Consider the following 18,836-nt stretch of genomic DNA (forward strand, 5'->3'; position numbering starts at 1 on the left):
GAACAAGGTAGCGCTCAAGGCTAATATATTAGCGGCATTTAACAAACTCTTAGACAGGCACGTAGATGATAGAAAAAATGGAGGTTATTTATGCAGGAAAGAAGGGTTAGGTTGATCATGGAGTAGGTTAAAAGGTCAGCACAACGTTAAGGGCCGAGTGGCCTGTGTTTGTGCCTTAATGTTCTAAACGACAATAGGTAAATGTAGTCCGCTTTTAACGCACGCAGGCATGAGCTCCCCCACCTTCTGAAGAAATGCAAATAGAACTAACAATTGCGCATGACATTAACGCTCCAGGGATTTGATCAATTAGGACAGTTTAAAGCAGGGATACACGAAAACCAGTGATAAATTTCAGAACTATAGAAGATGTATTCCCATATTCGCTCGCATTGTCCTTTACCGGGGTGGTGGGAACTATTTAAATAGCAAATCACGTGCTTCAAATCTGAAATAAATAAAACTAATTTTTTTAACGAAAAATCAATCCTTAACAATTTTTTTCTGCGAGTTACACCTCCCCCACCTTAACACACGTTTAGACTTGCTGCAAAAATTAAAGAGCTTTTATTCAGGGTGATTAGACTGAGAAACACGTAGTATTTTACCAAGGTGTAAGGTTCCTTTCCTCTGTGCGCCTCTTTCTCTCTACAGACCCCCCCACAAACTTCTCCGGATTATTCACCTACAGTTCAACACCACTCGCAATCACCTTGCACGTTTTTTGTTCCAAAGGTTGAATTTAATTAACACACAACTTTCGAAAGTAATATAAAAACACCTTTTAAAAAAAGTATCGGAGATCATCTGTGGAACGAAATAGTTGCAAAACGGAGACCCAACGTGTCTACTTCAAAGTAACCCTGAAAGTGCCTTACCTTTCAATTCTCAGTCCGCTCACCGGTGTGGTGTCTGGAGTTCTCGCTTTACGCAATTTATTCCAAAAACTATATCTGTATTGTTTCCTCTCTGTCCTCTCTCTCTCTCTCTCTGGATCCAGAAGTGATCTCCACTACCACTCGGTGCCACAGGATCCCGAGAATTAAACTAACCACCCATTTGCCCGCGCTCTCCCTCCAGGTTGGTACGGTTTCGGCCAGTTACTGAGAAGGAAAAATGGCAGCGAGGAGGTTTAATCATTCAACTGAGATAAACAAACTGGAGTCCAAGGCGAAAGTTCAGCTTCATTAACTCCGACTGCCCTCACTCGTAACAAGGGCCTTTCGCTGTGAAATCGGTGGAAGTGATTAAATTAAACCCCCCCCAGCGCTATTGGGCAGAACGGGAAATGGAAAACCTACCGAAACTGGTAGAAAACCCACCTCTCCCAACTGAAACTCGGGAAACACTCCCCCAACGATGAGTCTTTACTCATTTGTAGTTTTTATGTATTTATGCTACAGCGACCCAGTTAGCAATTGATGTTTGATTACTGGTTCCAAAAATAAATGAGTCAAAGTGCTAATAAAAAGAAACAGGTGGATCAAAGTCGCTTTCTAGTACAAACACACACTTATAAACAAAGGAGGGTAAACATGGTTTTAGGGCTGCTCTTAAAGGACGGTAGAAGTAGGAAATCTGAAATTTAAAATAAGGAAATGCTGAAATACTCAGCAGGTCAGGGAGCAGCGGTGAAGAGACAATTAACATTTCCATAACCATATAACAATCACAGCCATTCAGCCCATCGAGTCTGCTCTGCTATCCCATCATGGCTGATTTATTATCCCTCTCAACCCCATTCTCTTGCCTTCTTCCCGTGATCTTTGATACCTTACTAATTAAATACCTACTAACCCCCCCCCACCCCCACTTAAAATATACCCAATGACTTGGCCTCCACAGCTGCCTGTGGCAATGAATTCCACAGATTCACCACCCTCTGGCTAAAGAAATTCCTTCTCCATCCGTTCCAAAGGGTTGCCTTTCTATTCCGAGGCTGTGCCCTCTCGTTTTAGACTCTCCCACTATCCCCTGCACTTCCACTCTGTCTAAGGCCCTTCAGTATTCAGTAGGTACTGCAGATACAGCTTCCGGGCCAGTGACTTCTCATCGGACGGCCATCCACTAGGAACGTCGACCCCCGTTTCCCTCTCCACAATTTAGCCTGACCTGTGGAGTGTTTGCAGTGCTTTCTGTTCTTCTTTTAAATATTCTTCTTCCCAGCCAGGTCCTCAGCACTGAGGGTGACACGCATCCAGTCTGAGTGGCTGAAGAGACCCGTGCAGGAATTGTGCTGTGACTCTGGGGCGAGTTCTTTGCCCAGTGGTGGTTGTGGGGGCTCCTTGGGGCATGGTGGTGGTGCAGTAGGAGGGCAGGCGGAGCTGGACAGGACAGGTGGTGGATTATTCCGACGGTAATCCCGCAAGCTGAGCTTCGCCTCCACCTGTGTCCAGAAGGATTTCGAGTGCTCAGTGCCTTCCTGGATGCCTCACACCTCCCGGGCTAGCGATTTCCTTGAATCAAAGAGGGCATCGCGACTTTCTAAGCTTCCTCTGTCATCCTGAAAATCTCTCGCCACTTTGGAACTCCGAGCAGCGCGTCTGGTGTCAGACGGGTCACACACCCACCATGATCAGAGCCAGTGGATTAGAAAATGAGGTGGCGTTTTGGAGTGGCTCGTTAGTGGGTTAGCCTGACACTATTACAGTGACAGCGACCCGCGGTCAAATCTACTGCTAATTCTAAATGGTTCGTATGTTCTCCCCATGACCACATTGGTTTCCTTCCGGCGGTCCGGTTTCCTCCCGCATTCCAAAGATTATGGGCTAGTAGTCACATGGGTGCAATTGGGTGCTGCGGACACGTTGAGTCAGAAGGACCTGTTACCGTACTGCATTTCTAAATAAAATGGATAAAATTCTTTGCTGAGGCAGCACTGGTTTTATCATTCGGAGTTGTCCTTGTCTCCAAAGGGTACAGGATGGTGGGGGAGGAGCCCCTGGTGCTTAGCGACCATGAACTTGGTGACATATTTTTGAAGGGTGTGGTACATTCCATTATTGATGTTTCTCTCACTGAGAGACGGCTCCCTGGGTAAAAGGAACTGATCCCTGTTGAGTAGGGTCCTCCCATGGATCTGAATGTCAGGAGGAGGGAGGGTGTGCACCAAGAGGATGGGCTGTTGGAGGACCTTTGCCTCCCAAATTTTTAGTGTAACTTTATCCACTTCAGGAGAGCTCGGTGCCCGTGTGCGGAATGCGGGTGCCACCCGGGCACTGTAAAACGATGGCTGAGCTTGGACCTGAAACTGTTTTCCGCTCATGGTGTGATTTGGTTCCGCTGCAGTATTGGAGCTGGGAAGCAGATATCCAGCGAGGCGGTCGGGGGTGAGGACAAGTGCTGAGGCACAGCTTTGGTTGGTCCCAGTTTGCACGGAGGTGGTGCCTTTGAGGAGGATGATGGCTTGCATGTCACCAAGAGAAGCTGGTGAACTCCTGAGGAGAGCCACACGAGAAGGATCTTCCATAATCCCGCTTGAACTGATGGATGTGATGTCAGAAAAGGCCACGTTCCTGCGTTTTTCTTGGCGCGCTCACTTGCTGGAGATCACGTCCATTGTCCCTCTTGATAGAGGAGCTGGCATTGTGATGCTGGGGGAGCAGTTCGGCACTAGGACGGGGTGGATTTTGGGGTATAGCCGATCCAAAGGCTTCGACTAATGATCCAGAGAAGTGAGTTCATACAACTAACAAGAGAAAATCCGCAGATGCTGGAAATCTGAGCAACACACACAAAATGCTGGAGGAGCTCGAAATGTCGACTGTTTACTCTTTTCCATTGACGCTGTCTGGCCCGCTGAGTCCTCCAGCATTTTTGTGAGTTCATACTCCACCTTGGAAGTTGTGGAATTTGAATTCAGTTTAGGCCTGAATTTTTAAAAAAGCACGTATCTATCCACCCTTTTATCCTTTCACTTACCCTAGGGTGGCTTTAGTTTTCTAGTTTCAGCCAGTTATTGCGAGCCCATATGGTTCAGCAATGCCTTTGACATGTAATCTGCTATACTTACCCAGTCTGGTCCATAGGTGACACTTAACCCAGCAATGAGGTTAACTCTTAAATGCCTCTCAAGAAAGTGCTCAGTTCAAAAGAATCAAAGGATAGGCAATAAATGATGGCTTTGACATTGATGCAAATGGATCAATGGGCAGAGCTGAGGGCGTTTTCACTGTAATTACCATAAGTGGTCATGGTTCCTTTCTTAAAACCCACAACTGAAAGAAAGAAACAACATACAGATGCCTGAAAGCTATGGACCAACAAGAAACTTGTGACCTAAAGATGAGATGAATGGATTATTTAGTGCTGCTAAGACCATTTACTGTCAAAGTACTTGCCTCAGAGAGGGAGCTGAGAGAGAGCTCAAACAGGAACTGAGCACTGGAAGGATATCTTTGAAGAACTCCATTGAGACTCTGCCTTTGATGAAAAAAATAAGTTAAAGTCTTATGTTGGTTTCCGAGGTGTGAAGTGACTGCGAGACTCACCCACCCAGATAGGACACCAATCTATCGCGAGGTTAACCCACAACATTTTGCCGGTTTTCAGCTGGGTGGACTGACTGGAGCAGTGTGTGGTTAAGTGCCTTGCCCAAGGACACAACACTTTACCTCAGCTGAGGCTCGGACTCACGACCTTCAGATCACTAGTCCAACACCTTAACCACTTGGCCATGCACCACACCCTGCCTTTGATGAGAACACCCTTGACTCTATGCTATCCCCTTACAACCTCAGTACTCCCCCAAGAATGAAATTGGATAGACCATTCAAGAACTGGAGAACATCAAGCAACTGAAACAGACAAAGTGAATTTCTAAATCCACAAACACAAAAAATCTCCAGGGAATCTTGAAAAAAACACAGACCCACTTATCTCCTTATCTAATTTTTGATAATTTCTCTAACACATTCAAAATGCTGGAGGAACTCAGCAGATGGGGCAGCATCTATGGAAAGGAATAAAGAGTCAATGCTTCAGGCCAAAACCCTTTATCAGGACTGGAAAGGAAGGGGGAAGAAGTCAGAATAAGAAGGTGGGGGTGGGGGAGGGGAAGAACTACAAGATGGCAGGTGATAGGTGAAGCCAGGTGAGGGGGAAGATAAATGGCATGATCTCTCTAATCCTTCCTGAATACTTGTCTAAATATTTTCCCTAGTTTTTTCAAAGTTGTGAATCGAAGATCCTGAAGGTGAAGCAATGCCTCAGAGTACTGCACAGTAATCTGAGTCAAAAGGTTGTGAGTTCACTTCTTAGCCCAGACAACTGAGCACAAAAGCCTGTACTGATGTTCTAGCACAATACTGAAGGAGCATTGCGCAGTGAGGGCTGCCTGCCACCTTTCAGATAAGATGCTGAATCATCCCTCTACTGTGAAGTATGTATTAAAGTTCCCATGGCATGATTTTGGCCTTGTTTTTTGGGGGTCAATGTTAAATATGGCAAAAAAAAGCATGATTTTCTAAAAATTGCATTAAAACCCTGATAATCTGCTATCTCGTAACTCAGAAGTCACAATTGTCTGGCACCAGGTTCACCTTTTTCCATTTCCTGCATGTCCCTTTAAAGTCACCAGGACCTTGTTTCCTATGTTCCTTTAAATACACCGGGTGCTGTTTCGTGTATTCCCTTTTGACTTGCCCAAACCCCATCTCTCACGTATCACTAAACACACTGCACCCTATTTATTGCACTCCCGTTAAACTCATTTGTGTTCTGTTTCTCTTGCTGTGTTTAATCTCACCAGGTTCAATGATTATATTGCTGTGTAACCTCTTAAAACAAAAGTGAATTAAAAGTGTGTTGGGTTATTATAGGAATAATATTCAGTGGTCCAGAAAATCTTCCCGTTTGGCACCTCCAAAGTCCCGAAATCGCTGGATTATTGGAATTTTACTCCATTTGGTCATTGCCATTTGTGATATCTTGCTGAGTGAATGGTTTTTACATTACAACAGTAGCCACACCATTGATATGCGATTGGATGCTAAACCCTTTCACAGGAGAGTTGGGAATGGCATTATGAGGATGCTAGTCTTTCTTACGAACTCTTTCTTTGTCTCTCCCTGTCTCTCTCTTTCTCCATCCCTTGATTCTTTCATATAGAAATAGTCAGCTCTCAGCCTGTTCTGAAACAGAGCTCTTTTCTATCGTGTTGATTTTCTTTGAGTCTTTTCAAGGACAGCTTCAGCATCCTCTGTGCTGAGTCACCAAAGCGGGACTCAGCATTCGTGTGCTTGGTCGAAACCTTACACATGAGTAATCCTTCTAGAATACGTACACGACGCTGGAAGAACTCAGCAGGTCAGGCAGCATCCGTGAGAAAAGAGTAGCCAACGTTTCGGGCTGAGGGGAGGGGGAAGGGCTAGTGGCGCCAGGTGGAAAACCAATCAGAGGAAGGATAAAGGGGGGAGGGGATAAGCATGAAAGAACTGTAGAGATAAAGGAGCAGAAAGTTGAAAGTGGAGAGAGGCAGAGAGGGACCTAGGATGGGGGGAGGGGGAGGGAATTACCGGAAATTGGAGAATTCAATGTTCGTACCACCAGGCTGGAGGCTACCCAGACGGTAGATGAGGTGTTGCTCCTCCAACCTGAGTTTGGCCTCATCATGGCAGTAGAGGAGGCCATGTATGGACATATCTAGATGGGAATAAGAGGCAGAGTTGAAGTGGGTGGCAACCGGGAGGTCCTGTCTATTGTGACGGATGGAGCGGAGGTGCTCGATGAAGCGGTCCCCCAATCTGCGTCGGGTCTCGCCGATGTAGAGGAGGCTGGACTGGGAGCACCGGATGCAATAGACGACTCCAGCAGACTCGCAGGTGAAGTGTTGCCTCACCTGGAAGGACTGTCTGGGGCCCGGAATAGTGGTAAGGGGGGAGGTGTGGGGACAGGTGTAGCATTTGCGCTTGGAGGGATAAGTGCCAGGTGGGAGTTCTGTGGGGAGGAGCGTGTGGACCAGGTAGTCGTGGAGGGAACGATCCCTGCGAAAAGCTGAGAGGGGTAGGGAGGGAAAGATGTGCTGGGTGGTGGGGTCCTGTTGAAGGTGGTGGAAGTTGCAGAGGATAACGTGTTGGATCCCCCGGGCAGGTGGGGTGGTAGGTGAGGACAAGGGGAACCCTGTCCCTGTTGTGGTGACGGGAGGATGGGTTAAGGGCTGAAGTGCAGGAAGTGGAGGAGATGCGGGTGAGGGCATCTTTGATGACGCCAGAAGGGAAACCACGATCCTGAAAGAAAGAGGACATTTGAAAAGTCCTGGAACGGAAAGCCTCATCCTGGGAGCAGATGTGGCGGAGACAGAGGAACTGGGAATAGGGAATGGCATTTTTGCATTGGGTAGGGTGGGAAGAGGTATAGTCAAGATAGTTATGGGAGTCAGTGGGTTTGTAGAAGATGTCAGTGGATAGTCTGTCTCCGGAGATGGAGACCGAGAGATCAAGAAAGGGGAGAGAAGTGTCCGAGATGGACCAAGTGAAATTAAGGGCTGGGTGAAAGTTGGAAGCAAAGTTGATGAAATTGACGAGCTCAGCATGGGTGCAGGAAGCAGCACAAATGTAGTCGTCGATGTAGCGAAGGAAAAGTTGGGGAGTGGTGCCAGTATAGATTTGGAGCATAGACTGTTCCACATAACCCACAAAGAGGCAGGCATAGCTGGGGCCCATGTGAGTGCCCATGGCTACACCCTTGATCTGGAGAAAGTGGGAAGAACCAAAGGAGAAGTTATTGAGAGTTAGAACAAGCTCCGCCAACCGGAGAAGTGTGGTGGTGCTGGGGACCTGGTGGGGTCTGTTATCCAAAAAGTAGCGGAGGGCTTTGAGGCCTTCTTGATGTGGGATGGAGGTGTATAAGGATTGAACATCCATGGTAAAAATGAAGCGGTCGGGGCTGGGGAATTGGAAGTTATTGAAGAGGAGAAGGGCATGGGATGTATCCTGGATGTAGGTGGGGAGAGTCTGAACTATGGGGGATAAAATGGAGTCCGAGTAGGCAGACACAAGTTCGGTGGGGCAGGAGCAGGCCGAAACTATGGGTCTGCCGGGACAGTCAGGCTTGTGTATCTTGGGGAGGAGGTAAAACTGAGCTGTGCGGGGTGTGGGAATTATGAGTTTTTTGGCTGAGGGAGGAAGGTGTCCAGAGTTGATGAGGGTGGAGATGGTGCAGGAGACAGTGGATTGATGTTTTTTGGTGGGGTTCTGTGGCAGGGGTAAGTAGGAGGAGGTGTCGGAGAGCTGCCGTTTGGCCTCAGTGAGGTAGAGGTCCGTCCGCCAGACTACTACAGCACCACCTTTGTCTGCAGGTTTGATGGTGAGGTTGGGGTTAGTGCGGAGAGAGTGGAGGGCAGTGTGTTCAGAGGGAGTGAGGTTAGAATAGGAGAGGGGGTGGTGAAGTTGAGACGGTCGATGTCTCGGCGACAGTTAGAGATGGAAAGGTCGAGAGCAGGTAGAAGGCCCGATGGGGGTGTCCAGGAGGAGGAGGAGCGTAGAAGCCGGGAGAATGAATCATCACTGGGGGGAGGGGGAATCCTTGTTGAATTAGTAGGCTCGGAGACGTAGGCGGTGGAAGAAGAGTTCAGTAATCCTTCTACCGCTCGGGGCCTGGACGTGCCTGGAGGTGACCTTAAACCAGTGGATGAGGTCACATTGAAAACAAGTGCAGATTACACACAGTTGTTTTGAATGTGGCCTGCTGGTTTAATGTCAACTGCAGGCATACGCAGGCCCTGAGCAACAGGTGTGGGTGGCAGTGTAATGCTTTTGCCTTTGAATTACTGTCTGTTCAAATTAACGAGTGGGACAGTTTGAAAATTTAGTTACAAGACATTATAACAAGACAGGATATAAAGCGGGTGGACTCTTTGAGCCAGCTACACCATTCATCAAGGTCATTCATGACTGACCTACCTCAGCTCCATTTTCCTGTACTGGTCCCCTGAGTGCGTTAAATCTCTGTTTCCAACAAAACTCAATGACCTCGTTTCCACAGTTCTCTGGGTTAGAGACTTCTAAAAGTTCACCATCCTCTGTGAGAAGAAAGTTTCCTCATTACAGACCTAAATAGTCTCCCCCTTATCCATCATCAATGAACCCCCCCCACCATCCAGGCCATGATCTCTTCTCGCTACTACCATTGGGCAGAATCACAGGAGTCTTAGGTCCTACACCACCAGGTTCTGGAGCAGTTATTGCCTTACAACCAACAGGCTTCTAATCCAGTGTGGATAATTTCACTCGCCTCAACTCTGAATTGATTCTACAATCTACAGATTCACTTTTGAAGACTCTACAACTCATAGTTTCAGTATTATTTTTATTTCTTTTTATTTTCACATTTTTGTCTTCTTTCCACAATGGTTGTCTGTCAGTCTTTGTTTATGTATACTTTTAAAAAAAATATTTCTATTGTAGTTCTTTATTTTCTTGTAAATGCCTGCAAGAAAAGAAATCTCAAGGCTGTATATGGTGAAACATTTGTAACCAGTGTGCAGAAGACAACAAACTCTGCAAATACAAAAAGAAAAGAAATAATAATAATAAATAATTAACCAATAAATTTTGAGAACATGAAATGAGGAGTCTTTGAAAGTGAGTCCATTGGTTGAGGGAACATTTCAATTGGAATTGAGTGGTTATCCCCTTTGGTTCAAGAGCCTGATGGTTGAGGGGTAATAACTGTTCCTGAATCTGGTGTGTGAGTTCCGAGGCTCCTGTGCCTTCTTCCTGCTGGTAGCAGCGAGGAGAGAGCATGAACTGGGTGGAGGGGGCTCCCTGATGATAGATGCTGTTGTCCTGCGACAACGCTCCATGTAGATGTGCTCAGCGGTGGGGAAGGCTTTACCCGGTGATGGACTGGGCTGCTATCCATTACGTTTTGTAGGGTTTCTCATTCTAGGGCATTGGCGTCTCCATGCCAGGCTGCGATAGAACCAGCCAATATACTCTCCACCACATATCTATAGAAGTTTGTCAAAGTTTTAGATGTCATCTGAATCTTCGCAGACTCCTAAGGAAGTAGATGGGCTCCTATGTTTTCTTCATAGTTACACTTACGTGCAAGGACAAGTCCTCCGAAATAATAGCAGTGAGGAATTTAAAGTTGTTAATCCTCTCTACCTCTGATCCCCTGATGAGGACTGGCTCATGGACCTCTGGTTTCCTTCTCCTGAAGTCAATAACCAGCTCCTTGGTCCTGACATTGAGTGAGAGGTTGTTGTGGCAGCACTTGGCCATATTTACATTCTCCCTTTTATATGCTAATTCGTCACCACCTTTTATTCACAGTGATGTCATCAGCAAATTTGAATATGGCATTGGAGCTGTGTAAAGTGAGTAGAGCAGGGGGCTGAGCACACAGCCTTGTGGTGCACCAGTGCTATTGGAGATTGTGGAGGAGATGTTGTTTCCAGTCCAAACTGACTGGGGTCTACAAGTGAGCAAGTCTAGGATCTAATTGCCCAAGGAGATATTGAGGCCAACATCTTAAAGCTTATTGATTAGTTTTGAGGAGATGATGGTGTTGAATGCTGAGCTGTAGTTGATAAAGCGATGCATTTTTACTGTCCAAATGTTCCATGGTTGAATGAAGAGCCAATGAGATGGCATCTGCTGGGGACCTGTTGCTCTGGTAGACAACATGGAGTGGATCCATGTCATTTCTCAGGCAGGAGTTGATATGTTTCATCACCAACCTCTCAAAACACTTCATCACTGTGGATGTAAGTACTACGGGACGAAAGTCATTGAGGCAGATCACCATGTTCTTCTGAAGCACCGGTACAAGTGAAGCTTACTCAAAGCAGGTGGGTACCTCAGACAGCCAAATCAGGAGTTAAGGATCTCAATGAATACTCCAGTCAGCTGATCAGCACAGGTTTTTAGTACTTGGCTGTGGGAGTTGATGATGGTTCCTCCATGGTTGACAGTCAAAGTGAGTATATAAAGCATTGAGCTCAGTGGGAAGCGAAGCCCTGACATTTGATTTAACTTTATAAAGGGTGATAGCATTCAAGCTCTGCCACAATTGTCAAGCATCCTTTGTTGATTCGAGTTGAATCCGGAATCACCATGTTGCTTGTGAGATGGCTTTCCGGAGATCATACCTGGGTCTCTTGTACCATTCTTGGTCACCAGCCTTGAATGCCTCTGATCTGGCCCTCGGTAGATTGTGCATCTTATGGTTCATCCAGGGCTTCTCGTTGGGGAAGACTGAACGATTTTGTAGGGAAACACCTATCTACAACTGTTGTAATAAAGTCTGTGACAACCATGGTGTCTGCATTCAGATCTACAGGTGAGTCCTTGAATATGGTCCAGTCCACTGACTCAAAGCAATCCTGTAGCATCTCGTCTGTCTCCTGCAACCACCTCTTTGTTGTTCTGATCTCTGGAAGTTTGCTCTTTTTACTGGGGCTTTCACTGAGAGAAAAAGCAGGTTATATGGGCTGTGGAATCAAAAAGAAGCAACGTGAATTCAGATGGCTCACACCTGCATCCTCACTATCAAAATGCTCCCGGTCGGAAATGAGAAGCAAATAGAACGAGGAAGGATTCCCTTCTGCTCCCCAGATCTTTGCAGGGACACAGAATATGACTGAACTTCTCCAGGGCAGCCTCATCACCCTCACCTGGGTAGTGTTTGATGGAGGGAAATGTTAGTGGCAGTGATGAAAACTGTTTTGTATTAATCCAGTGATGTGGATACTGTTGGCATGCTTACACAGAACATAGAGCAGTACAGCACAGTACAAGCCCCTTAGCCCATGATGTTGTGCCAACATTTAAACCTGTTCCAAGATCAATCAAATGCTACCCTTGTGCATAGTCTTCCATTTTTCTTTCATCCATGTTCCTATCTAAGAGTCTTTTAAGTGTCTAATATATTAATCTTTGCCACCACCCCCGGCAGTGTGTTCCAGGGACTCTAAAAATCTCTCTCTGACATTCCGCCCCCCCCCACACATACTTCCCTCCAATCACCTTCAATTTATGCTCTCTCATTCTGGAAACCTTCACCCTGGGAAAATGTTGCTGGCTGTCCATTCCATTGATGACTCTTACCATCTTATACATCTCTATCAAGTCCCCTCTAATCCTCCTTTGCTCTAAAGAGAAAATCTCTAGCTCACTCAACCTGTCCTCATAAAACACATTCTCTAATCCAGGCAGCATCCTGCTAAATCTGCTCTGCACCCTCTTGAAAGCTTCCACAGCCTTCCTATAATGAGTGACCAGAACTGAACACGGTACTCCAAGTGTGGTCTAATCTCCTGTCCAATTACAAATTGTCTCTTGAAGTCAACGTTTGTCATAGAGCTCACGGTCTTGACTGCATTTTGGGAGTCTGATATTGGGGCCATGAACAAGGTGATAACTATTTATCCATAGGTTGTGGCATCAGTTCAGTGTTGAGCTGAGTGAGGTTATCCATGCTGATTCATGAGCCTGATGGTTGAAAGGTAATAACCGTTCCTGAACCTGAGGGATCTAAGGCTCCTGTACCTCCCTCCCAATGCCAGCAGTGAGAGGAGAGCATGGCCTAGATGATGGAAGTCCTTGATGAGAGATGCTGCTTTCTTGTGGTAGTGCTCCTTGAAGACATGCTCAATGGTGGGGAAGGTTTTTCCTGTGATGGACTGATCTGTATCTACAAATTTTTGCAGGCTTTTCTGTTTTTGGGGACTGATGTTTCCTATCAGGCTGTGATGCTACCAGCCCCACGCTTCCAAGGACTCCACAACTCATGTACTCAGTATAACTTATTTATCATTATTATCATTTGATTTTGTTTGTATTTGCACAGTTTGTCTTCTTTTGAACACTGGTTGTTTGTCAGTCTTTGTGTGTAGTTTTTCCACTGATTCCATTGTAATTCTTTTTTCTACTGAGAATGCCTGCAAGAAAATGAATCTCAGAGTAGTATATGGTGACATATGCATATTTTGATAATGAATTTGCTTTGAACTTTGCCGTGGTTTGGAGGGTTGGTTGATTGTATCTCTGCAGTGCTGTAAAATGCCTGTCTGAAGCTTACGGAAGGGTAGGGATCACCGATCCATGCCGACCACGAGCAACCATGCTGAGTTCCTCCTCAGACACTGCGGTGCTGTCACGGTAAAGGAAAGGGTTAACTTCATCATCAGCCCTGTCCTTTTCACAGAAGTGGCTCTGGATATATGGAAAATAGTCCATGCCTCCCAGGGACCTGTGTTATTAGGGGGCAAAATTGTGTAACTAGGGCAGGTTGGTGGAGAACTTTTGTTCTGCCTGTGTTTGGAATAAGGCCCATTCTCTCAAACGCTATGGCAAAAGCTGACGATGGCTTGTAGCTCTTCCTTCAAATCTATGTGTATGTAACATCATCTGTACACTGCAGGTGGATTATTGACGCTGGGGAGGTGATGTAGGTGGAACGATTTCCCAATTATCCTTATTCTGGATTCCCTCTTACCTCTTCTCTTCTCCTTACCTGCCTATGACCTCCTCCTGGTGCCCCTCCTTCTTCCCTTTCTCCCATGGTCCATTCTCCTCTCCTATCAGATACCTTCTTCTCCGGCCCTTTACCTTTTCCACCTATCACAGCCAAGCTTCTTACTTCATTTACCTTCCCCACCCACCTACCACCCCCCATTCATGGCTTCACCTATCACCTGCCAGCTTGGACTCTTTCAACTCCGCCACCTTTTTATTCTGGCTCCGTCCCCCTTTCTTTCCAGTCCTGATGAAGGGTTTTGGCCCAACAGGTTGAATGCTTAATCTGCTCCATAGATGCTGCCTGACCTGCTGAGATCCTCCTGCATTTTGTGTGCGTTGCCCTGGATGTCTAGCATCTGTAAAATCCCTTGTATTTTCCATTAGTCTCCTAGATAAGCTCCACTCCAGCAGGTGAGTTAAATCAGGAACAGACCACCCTCCCCACCTGCAAACCTGCAGAGACCTAGTGTCTCCTCGTGCTGGGCAGAAATCCACAGCTCCTTCTGCATTTGGTCAGCAAAAGCACAGCTGGTGTCGGTGAAGGACAGCACTCCTATCCAGCCCAATAGAGACTTTTGCCTCCAGCTCCTGCCAGTTTAACAACCAAGCATCCTCAGGTTTCCTAGACAGGAAAGGTCCATGATGCTCCACGTGGATGGTCTCATCTTCTTTGGCAAGGATCCACTATCCTACTAGGAGTATGGACTGATCGTCCCAATGTGGAAGACGCAGCCAAAATGACTGCTTGCACTTGCACATCTTCTGTTGGTCAAATGGGTCATGTCATCAGGGTAAGCTCCCAGCCCACTAACCTTCAGAAAGGACACAGTAATGCTTCTACAGAGATGGATATGCACGGGGCACCCCTGATATCCTCTCCTCCCAAGGAGTACTTTCAAGGACTTGCTAACTTTTAACAAGACCATATAAAGAATTAGGCCATTCGGCCCTTTGAGTCAGCTCCAACATTGGATCAGGTCTGATTTATTAACCCTCTCAACCCCTTTCTCCTGCCTTCTCCCTGTAATCGTTGACGCCTTTATTAATCAAGAACCTATCAACATCCGCTTTAAATATACCCAATGACCTGGCCTCCACAGCCGTCTGTGGCAATGAATTCCAGACTCACCACCCTTTGGCTGAAGACACTCTGCAGCAGTATGCAGAATTCAGACCTGGGTCACAAAACAGCCCAAGACAAAGCACGTCACAAAAAATTATCCAGGTCACAGAGTAAAGCTCCCTCTACACTGTTTGGTTGCAAAAGTACTTTTATTTTGCAGACACACTATGCAAACAAACAAACCCAAAAAAGAGTCTCATATTTTCATGATGAAAGGTCTCGGCCCAAATCATTGACTGCTTATTTATTCCCTTTTGTAGAAGCCAAGATGACTTGTTGAGTTCCTCTGGCATTTTGTGTGTGTGTTGCTCAGGATTTCCAGCACCTGCAGAATCTCTTGTGCTTATACTTCTATGGCACCTTTCACAAAGCAAGGACACTTTGAGATACTTCACACCTAATGAAATACTGTTGAAGTTCTGTTGTAATGTGGGAAACAGAGCAGTCAATTAACACATAGAACACTCCCACAGACAGTGATGTTGTAATAACTGGGTAATCTGTATTTAATAATGTTGATTGAGAACTAAATAATGGTGTAGGTCTGTTGCGATCTCCTTCTCTTCCAATGAATGGATTGCTACAGATTTTTTATTGTAATGTAGCATTCCGTTAGACAGAAGAGTAGGGGATCACACTGGACTTACATCATTGTAACACACACAAAATGCTGGAGGAACTCAGCAGGCCAGGCAGCATCTGTGGAAAAGAGTAAAAAGTTGACGTTTCGGGCCGAGACCCTTCATCGGGACTGTAACGTCGACTGTCGACTCTTTTCCATAGATGCCGAGTTCCTCCAGCATTTTGCGCATGTTACTCTGATTTCCAGCTTCTGCAGATCTTCTCGTTTCTGATTCGATTGCCATTTAGCTCTCAACCAACATCAATAAATACCGACAGCGAATGCCCCGCTTGAAGTGCGTGTTCTCCTGTGACTGCGCGAGTTTTCCACCAGCGCTCTGATATCTTCCCTTTCCCGAAAGCCTGGCAGTTGGAGTGTAGGTGCTGAGTACTAGGAGAAGCAGGGCGTGTGAGGCAGAATAAGTTACTGAGAAATAAGTGGGGGGGGGGGGGGGGGGATGATGGCGTTACTCTGAGTACTGGCAAACAATCGACGGGCCAAGTGGGTTCTGGTAAGAAAATGCGAACATTTTCATACAGCATATGAAATAGTAATGAACAGTTTTTCAGCAACTCCCAGAGGAATCACATTTTAGATCATACTCTTGGATCCGCTGCTTGATATACGAGAGCTTGTTTTTCAGGTAGGTGCATCGTTGTTTCTTCTCCACAAATGCTGGGTCCTGTAGATTTGAAAGAGCTGCAGTCAGGTGACAGAATTATTCTCCCGTTAGCATGGAAACACTTCTCAAGGACCATTGCTCGACCATCTCGAGAAAGGGGTCATCAGGCCATAGTATTTCAGGGGGTTGTGGATTCAAGTCCCACGCTAGAAACCACACTTGTCCTGTTCTACATGTGACTCTAGAACCATGAGCTGACTCCCTAGCTGCCCACTAAAATGGCTCATTCAATTGCAAACGAGCTGCGATGGCACTGACTGTGACTAATCTAGAAAGTGGCTCACCGTCTTCTGGGCACTGGGTAATAAATGGTTAGTCGGTCAGTAATCCTCACAGGTATAGAATCATAGAGCACTACAGCACAGGTACAGGCCCTTTGGCCCATCTACTCCATGCTAACCCATTATTCTGCTTAGTCCCATCAACCCACAGCCCTCCATGCCCCTCCTATCCAAACGTCTCCTAAATGTTGAAATTAAACCTGCATCCACTGCTTCTGCTGGCAGCTCGTTCCACACTCTCACCACCCTCTGAGTAAAGAAGTTCCCTCGAAAATTCCCCTTCAACATTTCTCCTTTTACCCTTAAGCTATGACCCCTAGTTCTAGTTCCACCTAACCTCAGTGGACTAAGCCTGCTTGCACCAGCCATATCTTTACTCCTTCTAGTTTTGTATACCTCTATCAAATCTCCACTCATTCTCCTACACTCCAGGGAATAAAGTCCTAATCTATTTAACCTTTCCCTATAACTCAGGTCCTCATACCCAGACAACATCCTTGTAAACTTTCACTGCACTCTTTCAATCTTACTGCTATTTCCCCTGCAGGTAGGTGACCAAAATTGCATAAAATTACTCCAAAATAAGCCTCACCAATATCTTACATAATGTCAACATTACGTCCCAACTCCCGTACTCTTAAATTCCAGTCCAGGAATGAGTGAAATGAAACTAATCTCAGCTAACACACTCAGCGCACTACTGAGTGGTGCTGCACAGTCGGAGATGCTACCTTTCTGATGAAATATTGTTCTGTGCTGGATATAGAACACCTCCAAGTACTGTTTCAAGGAAGAGCTGGGGTTGTGGGGGTCTCCAGGACGTTCTGGACAATATTTATTCCTCATTAAGCATCAAAGAAACTAACCTTTTCCAATCTAGTTTGAGGCAAATTTCTTGGATGTTTAAGCCAGTTGATCAGCCTTGTGAAGAACTCGTCAAGTGGGGAGAATGAGGAGTTGCATCAGCAACATTTTATTTCCAACCTCCTGTACCCAATTCATCAATTAGTGACATTTTCCATCATTGCAGATAACCACGCAACCATTCATCTTTCTGTTCAACCTTTTCTATTTTGTCACTTGATTTTTTTTGAGAATTTTCTAGAATTAGTACAGATTAGCTAGCCACAGTCTATTTTAATGTTGGAATTGGATCGAGGGGTTGGGTAGCCTCTTCCCATTCCAATTTATTTTTCTTTCCCAGACATTCAGTGTTCCCATTGCAATGAGGATCACTTACGTTTTTTTTCTCCTTATAATCTTCTATGATCTTCATGATCCGCTTGTGTTCCTGGGAAGAAAAGAGGACAGGGTGGAAGTCAGAGTGAGATGAGTGTTGTGTGAGTCAGTTTCTGAGTAGAGTTCAGTTATCTCACAAGTATTTCACCATCATGTTTACCTCCACGTCCCAAGTTCCCTCAACCCTGTTGGTTTTGCTTGAAAAGAGTATTTATTTCCATTTTACCCCACCTCTCTCTCTCATAGATGCATGCAAAACCTTCTCTTCATGGTCCAAAGCAGGAACCCTAATGATTGGGGCTTAGTTTCCATAAAGACACAATGGGTAAATGAAAAGTCCCAGCTTTGATCCCTGGTTTGTGCTGTATCAGCTGATCTCTGCCAGGGAATTACTGGAATGGCTACAATGGGTTATGGATTGTGGAAAGGCAACCTACTCAGAGTTCCTGGAATAAGAACACAAACTATACAAGTCAAGTCTAGTCAAGTCAAGTAAAGTCAAGTCACTTTTATTGTCATTTCAACCATAAATGCCGGTGCAGTACACAGTAAAAATGAAACAACGTTCCTCCAGGACCTTGGTGCTACACGAAACAACACGAACTACACTAGACTACGTGAAACAACACGAACTACACTAGACTACGTGAAACAACACGAACTACACTAGACTACGTGAAACAACACGAACTACACTAGACTACGTGAAACAACACAAAACTACATTAGACTACGTGAAACAACACAAACTACACTAGACTACGTGAAACAACACAAAACTACACTAGACCACGTGAAACAACACAAAACTACATTAGACTACGTGAAACAACACGAACTACACTAGACTACGTGAAACAACACAAAACTACACTAGACTACGTGAAACAACACGAACTACACTAGACTACGTGAAACAACACAAAACTACATTAGACTACGTGAAACAACACAAACTACACTAGACCACGTGAAACAACACAAAACTACACTAGACTACGTGAAACAACACAAAACTACACTAGACCACGTGAAACAACACAAAACTACACTAGACTACGTGAAACAACACAAATCTACACTAGACCACGTGAAACAACACAAAACTACACTAGACTATCTGAAACAATGCAAAACTACATTAGACATCAGACCTACACGGGACTACATAAAGGGCACAAAACAGTGCAAGACAGTACAATAGTTAATAAACAAGACAATAGGCACAGTAAAGGGTAAATTACAATATAATATTTCCAGGATTTAAAAAAACATTAATGGGAATGTAAGCATTGCTACCAAGACCAAGGTTCCTATTTCCTCCCACAGAAGCCTGGAATTCAGGGACCGGAGTTCGGAGTCCCATCATCAGTGAATCCTGTGGTTGATACTGAAGATCAAAAGACTGGAGGTCGAGGCCTGA

At 45.6% G+C, this 18,836-nt stretch overlaps 1 protein-coding gene across 1 annotated transcript in view; it reads right to left on the reverse strand.

Moving 5' to 3' along the window:
* Nucleotides 1-18,836, reverse strand: part of LOC140740328 (uncharacterized) — a 74,608-nt gene that overhangs the window by 38,105 nt on the left and 17,667 nt on the right. The window contains exons 6-10 of the mRNA XM_073069479.1: nt 17,415-17,465; nt 15,785-15,893; nt 15,484-15,601; nt 13,027-13,197; nt 3,019-3,437 (exon numbers count right to left, since the gene is read on the reverse strand). Coding sequence (XP_072925580.1) covers nt 3,019-3,437; nt 13,027-13,197; nt 15,484-15,601; nt 15,785-15,893; nt 17,415-17,465 — 868 coding nt within the window. The remainder of the gene's footprint in view (nt 1-3,018; nt 3,438-13,026; nt 13,198-15,483; nt 15,602-15,784; nt 15,894-17,414; nt 17,466-18,836) is intronic.

The sequence above is a fragment of the Hemitrygon akajei genome, chromosome 16 (assembly GCF_048418815.1).
Source record: "Hemitrygon akajei chromosome 16, sHemAka1.3, whole genome shotgun sequence".
Taxonomy (NCBI): Eukaryota; Metazoa; Chordata; class Chondrichthyes; order Myliobatiformes; family Dasyatidae; genus Hemitrygon; species Hemitrygon akajei.